The sequence below is a fragment of the Hermetia illucens genome, chromosome 1 (genome assembly GCF_905115235.1).
Source record: "Hermetia illucens chromosome 1, iHerIll2.2.curated.20191125, whole genome shotgun sequence".
NCBI classification, from domain to species: domain Eukaryota; kingdom Metazoa; phylum Arthropoda; class Insecta; order Diptera; family Stratiomyidae; genus Hermetia; species Hermetia illucens.
The window spans coordinates 86,001,225-86,018,638 of NC_051849.1; the positions used below are offsets into that span (position 1 = coordinate 86,001,225).

Here is a 17,414-nt window from a genome sequence, read left to right on the forward strand (position 1 = left end):
TTCATCCCGCGTATACCGATGATTCCAACGGATTCGCCATTCGATTTCAAGCTTCTACAATTTCCCGTGCGTCTGGGCTTTGTAGTGACCATAAATAAATTGCAAAGCCAGTCATTGAAAGTTCGCGGAATCTACTTGGAGTATCCCTGTTTCGCGAATACATTGCGTGTTCCCGAGTTGAAAAACATTCATCTTCAATTTAAGGATCCTGGGGTGAAAAGAACTGAAATATCTAAAAACACTTTCTCTGCAAGCCCATGCCCATGGGACACTTCAGTGAAGCTGCAATCAATTTGTTGTGTCCATACAAAAGAGTCAACGGTATTTGTATCTCATCTGTAGCATTTATGAGGAAAATTTCGTCATGAAAAATGGAAAAACATCTAAATTAAGTTGACAATGAAAATTTTCCATTTTGGCACTGAAAAAGGTTCAGTTTTTTTTTATCCAAAAACATTACAAAGCTATGGGCCAATTAGTAAAATATATATGTAATTACAGGTACTCTATAAGTATCTTATGTGATCGATCGTTTGGACAAACAAATGTCGAAGGCCATGCCTAATGGGAGGGAGATTTTCCTCGGGCCCGGAGTAGAAATTTCGATGGAAAGGAAAAAGGATAATACACAATTCGGGTTCAATTTCATCTCTTTTGTGCCGCATCACTAAGATGAATGGACTGACTGGCACATTCAAATCCACTCCCTCATGATTTACACATCCCTAGTTAGATGGTGGGACTCTGAAAAACATTCCTCTCTCTTGCTGCATTGTTCTATTGTACTCCGGAAAGCCTGGTGGAAACAAGCGTAAATCCGGTATTGGTTCAACGCTTCCGGCAACTGCAACACGCTTCACTGCAAAATTTCGGTCTAAAACGAGCAACATTTCCATAGTACAGTTTTACGTAGAAACCCAGATTTCCGCTGCAGAAGATGGAGGTGGTGGATTTCTGCAGTCCCAGAATCAAAGCCGGGGGCCTGGAATAGAAATTTCAATGAAAAAAGGAAATAATAATATAATTTTCACCTCAGGATTTTCTCTCTATGGCCCTGATCTAAGGCATCGATCAATTTATATATCTAGGAAGCATCGCTTTTGCGAACGGTAACACCAAACTTGATCTCGTTTAAGGCATTAACAATGCTGGATCCAATTTCGCTACTTCGTCTACACGTTTGCCTCGCAAACGAAGAGTGCATAGCCTTTCGCTTATATTTTCAAAGCCGAGCACATGGTTTACTGGATGGCCGCTATAATATATGGTGTAACGGCTCTTCTCCAGGAAATCGGTTCATCCCATCTCTTGCAACACTGTTACATTAGCCTTATATTTGGACAGGGTATCGGCTAGCTGCTCAGCAGCATTCGGTCTGTACAGGGAGCGCACGTTCCATGGGAAAATGCGCAAATGGTTAATCTGTTGTCGTTGCCGTATTCGTCGTTTTGAAATCCATCCTGCTCGAGGCTTCGTGTAGGGTTTTCAGTCCTACCCAACGCCCAAACTGGAGGACCAGTTGGTACATTTTGTCTCGTTTTTAGGCGCGAGAGACTCGCCTTCATCCTTCTCCGTCTGCAGCTTTTCGTTAAGAAAGAGCTCCTAGCGGTCATCACGTGGAGGTGGAGATAGGGTTTGGTAGTAGAGCTGTTGGCGTTGGTTCAGCAGACGTTTCCCAGATGCTATGCTCCGGGGTGGGTTCCAATCCACGTTTCGCCCTGGAACCTATACTACCCTCTGACCGCTGATGTATGATTGATATATATACATATATATGATATATAGTGTGTCCGGATGGCTCAAGTGGTTAGAGCGCTGGGCTGGCGTAGCGGAAGGTCGCGGTTCAAATCTCATTGGTGACAGTGGGATTTGCTATCGTGATTGGATATCGGATACCAGTCGACTCAGCTGTGAATGAGTACCTGAGTCAAATCAGGGTAATAGTTTCGGGCGAGCGCAATGCTGACCACATTGCCACCTACATTGTACTGTAGTGTGCCGTTACACTCTTGAATGAAGTGCTCTAAGACACTTCAAGACCCTGATTCAATATGGATTGTTGCGCCAACGTTTATTATTATATAATATAGCAGTGAGCGAGTTACTTGGGAGGCGTAATAGTAATATATAAAACGACGATTCCATTCCTGGCTATGTCTTTCCTTTTTCACTCCTTCCCCCGTTCAGAAGCGGGGTTGGCTCGTCTTGATCAGTTACCCCATTTTGCTTGGTCAAAGGCCTGATCTGAATGGAGTACCAGGACTCTGAAATGATCATCCAACGTATCAAGCCATCGTTGTTTCGGACGATTCCTGTCAACTTCGATGTTCAGACCAATCTTCGCAAGTGAGTTCTCGTCGGCACAAATTACATGACACACCATCGAAGATGCCTCTCTCACAATTTTTCCAGGATCGGTACAACGCCTAATTCATTGTGGTCGGTCCTAAAAATTCTGTTCTTCTCTGATCATTCCTCTTTTGAACAAATTGCTGAGGATCAGCTTTGTTATGAGAAGCTAGGAAAATATCAACTCCGGCACTGGACGGTGGTTGTCCCGTGTAACAATGTCCTTAACAAGATCTTACTCTACCTGCCACACTTTGATTTACTCTTCGGATCACAGTAGAGCAATTTAACTGAGCCCATGAGCTCCTCCAGCGCTAGTTAGTAGTTCTGAAGTTCTTGACGAACCGGGTTTCCTTTACATCAGTCATGCGTCCAATTTGGGCTTCAGACCACGATTTACTTCAGTGCAAACAGAGTACCTATGCTGGGCTTTGTCCTTATCGCATTTTAGTGTGCGCAGGATGTGTTTGTTATTATGCATGGCATGTTAGTCATTCATGGACAAATTTCGGGTTATGTGCAACAACACGAGAGGGTAGCCGCGGAACATTTGTTGAGCTAGGTAACGCAAACGGCTCAAAAGCACTAGTGTTGTCGGAAGTGGAAAAGCTGTGGTACTAAAGAATATGGCAAAAAGGTACTAAAGAGTACTTTTATATGATCTTACCTAGGTTCAAACAAAAAGAAAAGATTTTGAACTCTTCTGTTATTGTATTTTGTGTCACACCCATGTATAATCGTATAATGTGAATACCAAAATATTTTTGGTACATTATTTTAGGAGAGACGAGGACACCTAAACATGAGATTTGATGAAAATTAAAACCCGACCAAATTCGAACTTCAATTTTAATGTTGTGTAGGCAATTACAATTGTAAAACAACAATGTACCGCTAGGGATAGGTATTGAATCACCTTGCTGAAATCATGTTTTAAGAAGATGTACCGTGTACGAACCTTCACTTCGAACAAATGCTACAGATTAAGGTTTACCGATTGAGCAGGCATATTTAATTAGCATGGGACATTATACAATAGCCAATCTACGCACGAGAACAAAGTGTACTTGGGGTTCTTCTCCTACTGAAAGACAATCTGAGAAAGTATACTTCTTTATCATGTTCTAGTCAATAAATACCAATCTATTGACTCTGGTCGCTTTGAAACCCTAACTCATAACCGCCCATATTTGAGGGGTGTACTGAATATCTAAAACTCAAAGATTTTGATAGCACTCTCTTTCTCAGAGAAATTTAGAGATGAACGGTTTTCATCTCACAGAGAGATTCAGAGATTCGAAATTGCGCTACCCACAATATAGCACTTATTTAATTAAAAAAAAAATACTGAACAACCAGAAAAAATTGCTGAGATAATGATGAATTTCGAAAGGCGCCAAATTTAGTACTTCGATAGTAAAAAAGTCAACACTGGTCAGCACCTCAAAAAATAGGAATGTAACTTTCATTCATTCAACTTCAGACTTAGAACTCCTGTTCATTCTAACGGAAAAAAATCCCCCAAGTCTTCCATTCCTTGTTGAGTTTGCACCTTTCAACCATAGGCTGTATTTCTGTTTCTTCTGAAGTTTTTCCTTGATACAAATCTCTTTATTGTATAATGCGCAGTATTTTGATTTCCGCAAACTAAAAAAGCTGTAAATGACATGAACAAATTGATCACAAGAAACTTTCCGAAACGACTGTCTTGCATATTGGAAAAAATTATAATTTATTCGAATGTTCATGGGTATAAAAATAATCGAATGAAACAGACAGAAATCCTAGTTAAGGCTTCCAAGAACAAATATAATTGGTCTTTAATACAAAATGGTTATTATAATCGTTAATACTCTTTATTTCCATCTCATTATTTCTCTCACAACTGCACTTCAAAAAGAAAGATTTGGAACGAAAGGATAACATAAACTTGTTGTTCGCATGGTTTTCTGCTTTCCTTAATAACTTTATTTTCTTCTCTTATTGTTTTTAATTATTTTTTAATAGCATGGTCTATATTATACTTAATAATTATTCTATTAAAACGCTATAACAAGTGAATCGTAGTTTAACAAACCTCTCTTTTAAATACTCTGTTAATAGCTTAAAAAATTTGTTTTATTGTTGTTAAATTACAAGAAATAAACCAACCAAATTACAAATGAGATAAAGAGAATTCTTCTAGCTGGACCACACCGTCAAGGGGGCTATGCAAGCCCAGACTGGTGTCTTACCGAATTCGATTATTTATACGTAAGATAAATGAAATGCAACGTTGCTTTCATGATTCAATGGACAATACAGGCAAACGATCTTCTCTTTCAGTGAAAAATTATAGGAAACATTGTGTCAAATGTTAATTTTAAAAATAATCGTATCTAAAATAAAAACAAGGCAATACAAAATTTTTTTGTTATTTCGCTTTTTTAATAAAAATATCTACAAGTTGTTCAAAGTTTTCATTTTATTTAATCTCATATCATTTATATTTTGTGTCTTCCTTTTCTTTCCGTTTCCCCTTCTTTAGCTTTCGTATATTGAACTTGATTCACATCATGCTTACTTTTTATTTTAAAAATAATAAAATTTATATGTATATATAAAGAAAAAATTCTTTCTTTAAAAAATAATAATAATTGCATTTATAGCTGGAGCTTATTGTGTTTTCAATTCTTTACCGATACTATACGAGACAATTTTACTCCAATCGATTTTAGTTCGCGTAACGGGCAATTGCCTCCGCAACGCTTTGAATGTTGTATCGGACATTGTTTGATAATTTTCTGAAATAGCCAATTGGTATTCGTTTTCGGCCTCTTCAATTATTCGGATGATTTCCTTGGCGGTTGCTTGCTCATTCGTCACAATTATCGATTCGCGAGCTTCCTTCGATGAAACTAGTTGAACGTTACCATCTTCGTAGTAGTGAACCTGAAACAAGAGTAAATTTAAGTCCAGTGCATCAACACTTTGCGATTTTCTTCAACTTCCACCTTGAAGTTACTTCAGTCAGTTCAGTTCGCAAAAATTACCTTAGTAGATAATGTGATGTCATATCACTTTTTGAAAAAGGTGATATTACAAAGTAATATCACAAACACCACCTTTCATTACTTTAACGGTACATATGATGTTATACCATCAGTTAAATGCTAAATGTTCGACAACCTATAGTACCAAGTATTACTTATTACTAGAATCATTTGGTATGCATTTATTATATTCAAAACTTAATGGATACGACAGCACCAAATAAGTATCAATGAAGAAGGAATGAATCTTTCATACAAGAGAAGCAAACGTAACATCTCCTGATTATAGAAGATAATAGATAGTACAATATTTCCAAATACAAAGAACAGGGAATCATAATTTTTGCAAATGAGCATTATTTCACTAAATGTAATCTTTACTGGGCTTAATTAGAGTTTGCCTATCACATACAAAATCGAAACCCACTTTTCACATCAAAGCCAGCCGAAAGAACAGATTTGCAACGGGTAATCGGCATCAGCACTCGATAATCGCATCGGCCGCTTGTTGCGCGCTCCTCGCATCCCCCAACTCTAAGTAAGTGTGTGTCCATTGAATTGAATGTCGAAATCGAATTCGGCAAATCACGCCCTCCTTCAATCCCGTGCCAGAAAACTAGGCGGAAAATTGGGTTCGCTCTGCAGTCAGCGACGACGAGAAGACAAGGACCGCAAGTACACGCCACAGTGTGTATCGAACTCCGGCGTGTGCTGGTACCACCGTAGGTTTGTAGGTCAGGCCACGAAATATACCAGCCCATACACTTTTCTTGTGATCCCAAAAAACTTCGCTTGGGGCGCGGCAACGTCTACCCGAATTGCGGCAACACGTCGCCTTATAGTGTACGACCTCCTTAGTGGGCACAATTGGCTGGTAGACACAGGTGCGGAAGTCTCGGTCCCCCCGTTTCCAGGCCCAACAAACTATTTCTACAGCCAAAATTACCGACAGTAAACAGGCAAGTAGACGTGAATCTTGCGTGTGTTGGAACTTTTCGTGGCGCTTCATTTTGGCTGACTTCAGTGCCGCAGGCTTCCTGTGTCACTATGGGCTGCTGGAAAATATGCAGTGTAGGTCCCTGATAGACCCCACAACCTCCCTTCAGTCATCACGGCAAATTTCAACCTGCTCGAACAATAATACTCTTCACTCCTCTAAAAATATCGCAACATTACTACCGTATGTAGTCTTTCTCAGCCAGTTAAGCATAATATCCAGCACCACATTAACACTATTGGTTCCCCGATCTTCTCGAAGGTGCGGTCTCTACCGCTCAGAAACTCGTTGCTACGCGGAAAGAGTTTGAACAGCTACTTAAGAGGATCATCCGGTGTCGTGTCGTTTTTTTTTAGAAATTTTTTTGTGAAGAACTGGTGAAAGTTACAAAAACACATTTTTTTTATTAGTTCGTTACTGAAATACAGAGCAACTTATACGTCAAAAAAGATGGCGTGGCGATCATCTTAAAGAAAAAATTTAAAGGACATTAACGTGCGAACTTAATCACAGTCCGCAAACTAGGATTGTTAAAAAAATAATGAAAACTAAATTTTTGCAAATATGTTCTGAATAAATCGTGAAAATTTCAAAGAATTTCGTTGGATAGATTTTTACCATAAAATCTTAACTGATCATTAATCTGTTATATCTAGTCCCCAAGCCTTAAGTTTCCTGAAAAAAAAACATATACAGCCTTGGCTTCAATTCTTACGATTTTAGCGAAGTCATTCGAACGTCATTTGGACGCATACGCGCATTATTACGGCGATCGACATAAACCTGGCATGTGACACATTAGCTGTTCAACACTGTAATTTCCGAACGACACCGAATATCAAAAAATCACTTTGCCCATATATTCTACACTATACCTAGATACGGATATGGATGCTAGAAAAAAAAATCGATTCCTCGGATCCGACACACGAGATGACCGTCTTAAGCGGTATATGCAGACCTTTCAACAGCAGTTGGTCATCTCCACTCCATTTGGTCTCCAAGCCCAATGGCGAATGGCGACTTTGTGGAGATTATAGATGCCTGAATTATCAGATTCTTGGACATGGTAAACTTCTACCGTTGTTTTCTGGTGAAAACCGCTCACCACCATGCATTACCTAACGCCTTCTTATCTGGTTCTAATACCAAAAAATCGAGCGAGGCTCTGTGATCTAAAGCCGCCCAAGCGTTTGAAACCACCAAGCAACAGCTGATAGACACTACATTTTTGGTATTCCCTCAACAAGATGTATCTTTAACCGTGTTGGTCGATGCCTCGGACACCGCGGTGGGCGCTGTCCTTCCCCAAAGGGTGAATCAAAGCTGGCAACCTCATTAACGGAATTGCAGCGCTTATATCATGAATTTGTATCTGAGTATCAAGCACTTCAGATATTTCCTTGAAGGAAGGCCGCAGACCTTGTTCACGGACCATTAGCCTCTGACTTTTGCCCTACAGCAAAAGCCCAACAATGCTTCCCCTCGCCAACCTGCCGCACCGTACTCAGCCTACATCAGCCGCTCACATCAGATATTCAACATGAGTCTGCACTGGAAGGAAGCGAGAGCGCCGCGTTTGTTTTGATGTCCGCCAGTCGCCCGCAGACGAGTAACTCCGCGGCAGCTACTCTCCTCGAAACCCCTAGGTTTCATGAGAGGCGGAGCGATATCAGGCACCTGGACATGAGGCCCATTAAGAAAAACCGGGACTACTTCACAATTCTAATTCAGGAATCCTGTGAAGTAGAGCAGGCCTGCTCTTTTTGATAGAAGAAAAATGGTTCTTTTAAGATGTTGAATGAATGAATGAATGAAAATAATTTTTAAGTGTTATAATATTCAAAATTAATTAAAAATCAGTAATATATTGTAGTGTAATAAAAAATATTACTCCTTACACATCTTAAAATGTCTTTTAGTACTTACTTGAACTTTTAATACGCCTTTCAATTCAGCTGCTGCACTACCTACACCAGGCTGAAACGAAATATGCCATTGTGACCGCCACCGTCCATTCCAATAATTTTTCGGTTGAAATTGATGGTCTTCAATACAAATACTAAGCGTAATTAGATTTCCTTGTGACTTGCCGAACACAGAACAAACCTAGAATCACAAAACATATTGTTCGTTATTCTCCATGGATTTAGTCCTAAATATATGAATCGATATTTACCCCATGCCTGTAATGATTGGCAGTATAAGCTAATGTCTCTATATCTAAAGCTGAACGCCATGATTCAGCTGTGGCATCTGCATCGTAGTTTTGATATTCACTTGCTTCTTTACGTAAATGGTCATAACGGAATGACTGTTTCGTACGTGGATCATAAAAACGTCCGCCACCTGCAAGTTATAGAAAAATGTTATGAAATCAGACGATTGTGTGATTTTTTCCTAATTGAAACTAACTTCGAAAACGATCTTATTGCGATAATTACTAAAACAAAGGAAAATGCAAACAGAAATATTTATTCTGCATTCTTTAATAGCAATTCAATTAATTGGACAAAAGTGAATTTCAGCCCAATTCTATTTCGCCGTTCAGAGGTTTTAGTTACCGTAGAAACGAAGAAATCTAATCGACTATTATTTATATGATTGTCATAAACCCCTATATGGGTCACAATGTGTCCACCAATTTACGCTATTTGATTGTCGATTCCTGGCAAAATGCTTCAGCTCCCCCAAAACTTTCCTAGAAGATTGCACTTTTCCTCCGCTGTCCATTACTTGTCCTCCACCATGAATCCCAATGGAATTGTCGCCCTTCCTCAATGTTTGATCTATCTACTGCCAATGAACACATGCACCAGCGTACACCGATGGAATTGGCGAGGCAGGTGTTAACGGAGCTTGGAGCCTACGAGTAACAGTGTCGGTCAATTTATAACAGCACAAAGGCTGCGGAGGAGCCTCAACTTAAGCTTGGTGTCGAGATAGTTGCATTTCTAAATTTCAGACAAAACAACAAAAAGGATTTATCGTTGCTAAGGACCATCGCAAATCCACTATTTGGTCAAGGTTTACGACTCGGCGAGAAGTATTAACAAGTCGAGGCGTTTGCGGATAGGCTGAAACCCATTGATTCCCTCCAAGTCCTTCAGCCACCAATAACAAAAAGGAAACATTTCGTTGACATTTCGCTCCTGGCGGACTCCGCTTTGGATCTTAAATTCCTCTGACATTCTGCCTTAATGTAGCACACGAAGTCATAGGTGAAGTTTGGAAGAACCAAATCTTCCCGAAATACGATATTTGTATTACTTCAATTAATCATAACAAAATAAACACTGAAGAAGGGCACATGTTGTGTCCGAAACACGTGTTTGCTACCTCAACATAAATAAAATTCTATAGTTTAATCGGAAACCTAGTTTTCTTTTCAATGAAAATATTTTGCGTCCTCATATATCTCTCTGAAAATAATTAGTAGTTTATCAGGAGGGCTCTTCCTGCGAAGAATAATTCAGATACACTCCCTGTTCACGCTATCGAAATGCTTCTCGAATTCAATGAAGGGCAATAGAGGCGGGGATTTAAATTCAGCACAATGTTCCAAACGATATTAATCTGATCGATCCAAAGCGGAAGCCAGCCTACTCTCTGTCGATCAAGCTTTCAAGGTGTTTTTGAAATTATTATTTTAGCTAGTATCTTTGTGATAGTAGGACCTCCCAAGCACCCACCCAATTGTGACACTCAAGAAGAATGTCTATCTCCGAAACCTTACCGATCATTACCTTCTTCTACTTAATGGAAAAATTGTATATTCCTAACAGGCGACAAAGTGGAAGTCGCAAGTCTGCAGAAAATGAAGAGACCATGAAGTCCAGTGGCCTTGTCTAACTTGAGTGCGTTGATGATGAAGATCATTTGGTTTCTGTATGAAAGAACAGTCTATATTCATGTGTTACGGTGACAAAAGGTGGAACTTCGCTACATTTAATAGAATCGAGAATGATAGTATGTGTTCCTTACACCCATATCTTCAGCTGTTCATCATCACTGATCTTTCCCTTGCTTACGCAATGGTGTTTAAGAGTTCACCTTGGCATTCAGATTACTCACCCCGATTACAATATAACCATTAGGGAAGTCTGTTTCGTCTTCTATATCTGTAGTTCATAGATTAATTAGATTAGATCTATGGGACAACAAAGGATGTCAGGGGCATGGATCTTCGGAAGAGTTAGTGGAAGAACTGATCCCAGTTTTCACAATGCCTTTCAATGTTTGAATCCCCATGCGTCAGTTTGGTAGAAAATATCAAGCTATCCTCAAACGTAGAGAAAACGGACAAACCAGAAGAATGCGTGGCGTGATATACGGACGTCTTCTACACCTCACCTCACCTACAGCTCACAAACAGAAAAGAGTTATGGAGTAGGAATCTACCTTTTGAATAGAAACGACAAGTGAATTTTTCCGTTGGGACAATATGCAACGTCTTTCAGGCTGAATGGTTGTGATTCTAAGGGCAGGAACATTGGCAATTGAAGGGTAAATGCATCGCATCTGCAGTGGTGGTTTTTTGATCACCTAGAAAATCGTTGAGGAATGTAGAAACCAGCTGAACTCTACTTCTTATTGAAGTGAATGTAGACTCGAAATGTTGAATATAAAGTTACAAAGATGGCGCTAGTCTACTTGCCAATTGAGTTCGGTTATCAAAGAACATTTTAAATCAAAGATAACTTTAGATTTTTTTCCAAGGAAAGTAATTGTAATTGTTTAGCACGTTCTGTCCCAAAAGGACATCCACTTTGCACCGTTTTATGTCTAATTTCATCTTAGGAGAAATGGACTGGCCGATGTGGAAGAGAAAAATTCGGGATCTGCCTAATTATCATGAGACTCAAGACAGGAATAGTAAATGCAAATCGACGACTACTGAATGCTGAAGATGAAACATCTAATTGTATTCAAAGATTCCTACGCCAAGTAGTGCAAAGACTGACAGCACCATACACGCCTGAGCAAAGTGGTGGTAACGCGTATGAAAATCGAACAATTTGTGAAATGGTTAGAACTTTCAAGTATTCTAATCCAAATGTCGAGCTTTAAGAAGTGAACTGAGCTGGTGAATAGAAGGGTTTATGTTCTCAATCATCGGTAGAATAAGTCAGTCCGTGCAAGCTGGGGATGGGAAAGAAGCCAAAGATCAGAAACCTTCGCATAATTGGATTGGCACGCTACGCTCTCATTCCAAAGGAAAAACGAAGGAAGAAGCGATCCACGGATGCCTCGTTAGATAAGATGGCTATGAACATTACAGAATTTACATAAAGCAAATTCACAAAGTTTTCTTGTCAAGATTTGCGACGTTTCAGGAGAAACCCGGAGATTGCCGAAAAAAAGTCAAATTTCCATTCGAAGACATTGAGCCTTCAGGAGATTTTCAAGAAGAAAAATGCCAGTAAGATGAACAAGAAGGAAGTGGTGAAGAAAAATACGAAACACGAATCGACACAACTATGAAAGAAGAATAAAAAGGAGATGCAGACGGTTGAGAAGGCTTTGAAAGGGAAACAGAGAGATTCCAAGAAGAATCAATAGACAATGAGATGGCTTCACTATAAGAAAATGAAACGTAAGAACTCACATCACTGGTGAAAGGTGAGAAAGTGATCCCATGTAAATAGACAAGTATAAACCAGGATTAGTCGTCAAGCGATTCAATATTTTCAGTGAAACAGTTGCAAAAATTACAACTATTCGCCCAATTCTGAGCATAACTGCGAGTGAAAAGATGCACCCTAAAAAATTCGTAGTATCAACAGAGAGATGTAAGAATAATCTATATAAAAAAGCCAGAATGGTATATTAATGGCTCGGAAAAAATATGTACACTGAAAAGAACTCCTATGTAATCCCCAGTGAAACACCCGCAGTTGAAGAAACTTTCTGTCGATTTTGACGGTGTGATGAAAGTCACTCCAGACTTGTTCAGAATGCAACGTACGCGAGGAACCTGCAGAGTTTTTTTAGATCATTCAACAAATCCCAACAGAGCGGAAGCGAAAGAATATTGGTGTGGGCTTTGGGGATTACCCGCCTAACGTTCTGAGGTAATTGTAAGACAGACAACTAGAATTTGGTCTATGTAGTTATTCTATCGATTATGCCAAGCCTTTAGACAGTGTCCCGTATATCTGGCTAATCGTCTTCATCTAAGGGTGCCAATACCTCAGAGCCTATCCATATACGAAGAGGCACCTTCCAGGGGGATTCATTGAGTCCCTTTTGGTTTTGCATGGTACTGAACTCCCTCTTATGGCTACTGAAGGATGCTAGAGGGCATGGCTTTGCAATCAAATATGGTCTACGTGATAAGTGCGAACTGACACACTTGATATACTATGAAATCAAGTTGTATGCCGGTATTGACGACCGCTTTAGAAGTCTATTGCATATAGTAAACATGTTCAGCCGTGATATTCGGATGAATTTGGATTAGACAAATGTCGAATCCAAGCCATCCGCAAAGGTCATCACGAGCCGCATGCCGGACGTAGCATTGATGACCTCTACATCCAAGCTATGACCGAGACAGACTTTTATAATTACCTAGAAATTCTGCAAGGAAACCATCCGCGAGTTGGTGATCTGAAGGAAGCGCATTGAATGTATTCGCTATCCACCGGCGGATATGGACTACTATGTGCAAAATCCGAATGCGCTCTGCCGTGGAGGCGATGAACGTGCCTCGTGAAATCGGAGGCAGGGCCGTGATTGACATGACTGTAAAATATCACCACCAAATCGCGCTTGTTTTTACAGCAAATGGTAGGCGATTCCTTTCATATAGATGGTTGCAAGGCAAGCTGTGGACTGACTCTGGGACCTGACTGGGACGATCTTTGATTTCTCTGAGTGGGTTGAAGTCAGACCAAGAGCGGATCGATAAATGGAAGTCGAAGGCAATACATGGTAAACATCTGAATTGCTTTTGGCAGCTAGTTGTCGATTTACATTTGTCGAACAGATGGCTGTGTGCTCAGGAGCTTAAAAAAGCTCATAATGAAAGAGCGGGGGGAGAACGACCAGTGCAGCCAGTGCAGAATGCGTGGTTCGGCGTTAGAGATGTTGAACCATCTCATTTCTGGCTGCACTGTAATGGCCTCGATGCAATACACGGACAGTCATAATGCTGTATGTAGGGCGATTCATCAAAACCTTGGATACAAGCATGGGATGATCATGGAAACATATCCAGTTTACCAATATGAGCCGTAGGCAGTACTTGGTAAATCCGCTTACAGCATGTATTAGAACCGGCAAGTTCTAACTGATCGACGTCCCCCAAAATAGCAACATTGCACGGAAATACGTACAGTAGAAGGTGAACTATGAGCCATTGGTTCGGGAAATCAAAGAAATTTTGGCATCTCGAGCGGGTGGTTGTAGTTCCCCTATTCTCAGCTATAGGTATTGTACCTAAATCCCTCATGACCATCCCCCAAGATGATACGGAGCATTTTCTATGTGAATGCCCCGTAAGCGCTTTGATTCTGATGTGGTCCAATTGCAGCACACATCCACTAATGGAAATTTTACGATACATAAATATATTTGGGATATTTCTTTAGACGGAGGAGTCGAGTACAATATGATCTGAGTGCTCTGCTCAGAGACTATACTTCACGTTCACCTCAAACACATATGTCTATTTGAATAAACTAGAAGTGTTTCGAGTTTTATTGAAAGATTGCCGGTAGTTTACAACCATTTATCTAAATCACTAATAAACGTATTTTTTCATGAAAAACTTATACGTATTTCGGAAAGTACTAAAGAAGAATTTTCAGATGATAACGAGCTGGCTATCAACTCCATATAGTAACGTCTTTTGCTGCATTCTTCAATTTTACCAAATTTCATGTCAATAGATGCAAAGTGCGTGTGACAGACAAATGAACAGACAAACAATGATCCGACTACTATCCGAAACCCAGGTCACAGCGACTGTAAGAACCGAAATTGTTTCAATATGAGGTGTATGGTTGCTGCTGCCCTTTTGAGTCCGCACGTTCGACTGCAGCGTATTGAGGCAACTTTTATTTGAAATTAGCTGAAGCTCCTCGGAAAAGGAATATTCTCGATGAATTCTCCCAAGTCGATCGAATTTTACCTCATGGAGTGCATTACCGGTATAATCATGTAATATAGTCCCAAAAAGGCTTCATTTCTCAGATTATATAATTTATGAGAACAATTCTATTGAGAAATCCTTGAAAGAATATCTCATGTGGATAAATTTCTCGTTCTTGGTTGCTCAGGTAGCCCACATTGCCAAGCTGATACACAAAAGATCGATAACAAGTAAACAATGTATGCGAGGCACGACCCACCAACCTTTTACTAAAGTTCAACAGTTGAGCCATTTATTCTTCATGTCGCTTCTCACATTGCCTCTGCCCGTCGAGTAAGTACGTAAAGCCGATTTGGAATGCCTTAATCAGTTCCTATCCAAGCCCATCTTTCCACACACATCCCTTATCAGCGCTTTCCAATCGAATCCCACATATCAAGCCGCTCTTATCGCCGACTATAATGTTTACTGAGTGATTCACCTGCACGAAGTATTCGCACTCGAATCGCTGTTGGTAATAAACAGCAAACTCGTAAGACTGATTGCATGTTAGCCGAGTTGCAGAGAATATGAGCATTTAGTTGGAGAATCTGAGATAACACTCGGTGGAATACCCTAACCGCTGGTCGCAATCAGTGGAATTCACTGACTTTGCTCCGTTTCTGATAGCTGCAATCAGCGAGGAAATGACAACTACAAAATATACTCACCCAAATCATTGAATTCTGTGATGAGTGCGTAATGATCGCTGCCTTCGATCCGTACGGGCGTCAATTGATCCTTGTTGTACTGAGCAAAAGCAGCACTGGCACCTTCCTTCAGTAGCGCGTCGTTTTTTAGAAGTTCCCTAACATCGTTGAACACCTCATTGAATTCACCGGGTGGAGCGTGCAGAATGAAATCAGAAACAATTCGGACCTTCTCTTGATCGCTAATTGGCTCATCCATTTTTCCAAGAGTAATTCACGTTCCAGACGGTCCTTCACTCTTGCTGCAATCAACGAAGTTCTGTATTAATGAAAATATCCTCTCGTAAGGCACGTAAAGGAGTTGAAATAGCAAAAAGTCAGCTACTATCTTGCCGTGATGACGACTTCGACGTGTAGTCCCTGTTCATGTACACACAAATCGATGTAGTACTAGAGCATGATGTGAATCACTCGTCCAAGAAACGTCAAAAGACAAGTGGAAGACGAGTCATTTTTCTTTGGGGAACTGGGCACCTCCCTTTGCTGAAATCGGACACACTTACCTTGTCAATATTGTATACTTGTATAACTTGAATGCTACTTAAAACTTTTTGCCGCGTCTAGTGGTCTTTCCGCATTGATTTTCACGGTTTGCGGGATATTTCACGGGAGCAACTCTCAACACGGCTGTCAATGTCAATCACCCCACAAAGAAAATTCCGCGCGACATCGTACTAGATGGCGGTTTGAGGGGACTTTAGAGTTGTTAAGTTTTGCAACATGTAACATACGCTGTAGAAGAGTATAAGTGAGGTTGGTGGGAATTTTGAAATTATGGAGTTCTGAGGGATTGTTTAAATTACTACTGAGAAGTTTCTGTGGCATTTTGAGTTAAATTAATTGATCTTGTGTTGTACTTTAAATTTTCCAAACATTACTTGAATTGAATTTTGAATCATTCGACTACACTACTAACACTGAGCTCATAAATAGAGATCTAAGTACTTCACTCTGTTCTCAAAGAACCAACTGAAACAAGCCGCTTCTACCATCATTTGTCTCCAGGTAAACTGTCTTCGAGAAAACCACTTCTTGGCAAACCACAACCCTTTGGTCGTCGAAGTTCGGAGCGAATGGATGGTCCGTCGCACCTCGTCTAAATGCAAACCGAAATGGAAGGAAGTCTTTTGACGATCCCATCTCGTCAACCAAAATGGCAGCAAAAAGCCTGGGCATAAGTCTTCAATTGCAACCATGGCTATCGACGCTGATAGATGGATTTTGTATGACGATAACAATCCATCAAGTTACGATCATGAGGGATGCAAACCGCTTAGTGGAAAACTCTTCCTAGCTTTAATGTTTAATAATAATGAAATTGTTGAGGGATGTGTCCTAAAAAAACTATTGTGCACCTTTACTTATTGTAATATACCCATTAACTATAGTACCAACTTAGTGTTTCAACCTGGCACCTGGTATTAAGTATTCTCCCAGGTGCTTCAACTTATGTACTTTGCACAGGTGTCGGACACTTTCCCAGAATATGTGTGGGGGTTTCATCTCTCTCTTCACAGAATCTACAGACATCCCTAGCTTCCTCAAGGGATAATTTAGCCTGCAGTGATCAGTGAATATTCCTACTATGACCCAGAAGCTCTTCCTGGCAATAGAGATATGTAAGATATTTCATATTCACCATGAGCATCCTAGATTATTCCAATACTCATAGGTTCGCCCAGTACAGTTCTCTCAGCTGTTTCTAGCTGTAAGAATTACGTCAAGCTGATAGGCCCGGAACTTTCCTGAACCCGATACTAAGGAAGTTCGGGAATAAATGAGCTTCTAGGTCTATTACGGGTCTAGGGTTTGTTGTGTTGCTTAAGGCCAGTGAAAGAGATGCACAACCCACGACATCTACATATAAAGCATCGATAAAATACAAGATATCTCAAATAAATTTGTAGAAACGTAAAGCGGTCAGGGCACTAATCAGTCGTCAGACCAATTGCTGCAAGATATTTTTATATCTCATACAATATATTGATCTATCGCACGCCAGCAAAAGCGTTAGTCCCCACTCCTGCATGGTAGTTTATTTCTACTGCGACGAGGACGAAATTCTCAATAGAATGTTTATCCTATATGCCTATATCGCGGTAGAACAATTTAGCCCAGCGGGTTTCTCTCTCCCGGTGTCGCCGCAGGGCATACGAACGGAGTTTGTGTGGTCCCAAGTCAAACACCTT

The 17,414-nt window shown here is 40.3% G+C and overlaps 1 protein-coding gene across 1 annotated transcript; it reads right to left on the reverse strand.

The window, feature by feature from the left end:
* Window positions 1-4,183: 4,183 nt before the first annotated feature.
* Window positions 4,184-15,893, reverse strand: LOC119658945 (F-actin-capping protein subunit alpha). The gene is made up of 5 exons (XM_038066816.1): window positions 15,729-15,893; window positions 15,187-15,467; window positions 8,558-8,727; window positions 8,308-8,487; window positions 4,184-5,280 (listed from the first exon to the last, which is right to left on the reverse strand). The coding sequence occupies exons 2-5, from the start codon at window positions 15,422-15,424 to the stop codon at window positions 5,005-5,007; spliced, it is 864 nt and encodes a 287-aa protein (XP_037922744.1). The 5' UTR covers window positions 15,425-15,467; window positions 15,729-15,893; the 3' UTR covers window positions 4,184-5,004.
* Between the last annotated feature and the right edge of the window lie 1,521 nt (window positions 15,894-17,414).

Coding starts and splice junctions, on each gene's coding strand:
- LOC119658945 (XM_038066816.1), bottom strand. CDS start 15,424: ATGGATGAGCCAATTAGCGATCAAGAGAAGGTCCGAATTGTTTCTGAT. Junction 8,488..8,557: donor CCAATCATTACAGGCATGGG/GTAAATATCGAT, acceptor TTGTGATTCTAG/GTTTGTTCTGTGTTCGGCAA. Junction 5,281..8,307: donor AAGGCGTATTAAAAGTTCAA/GTAAGTACTAAA, acceptor CTCTTGTTTCAG/GTTCACTACTACGAAGATGG.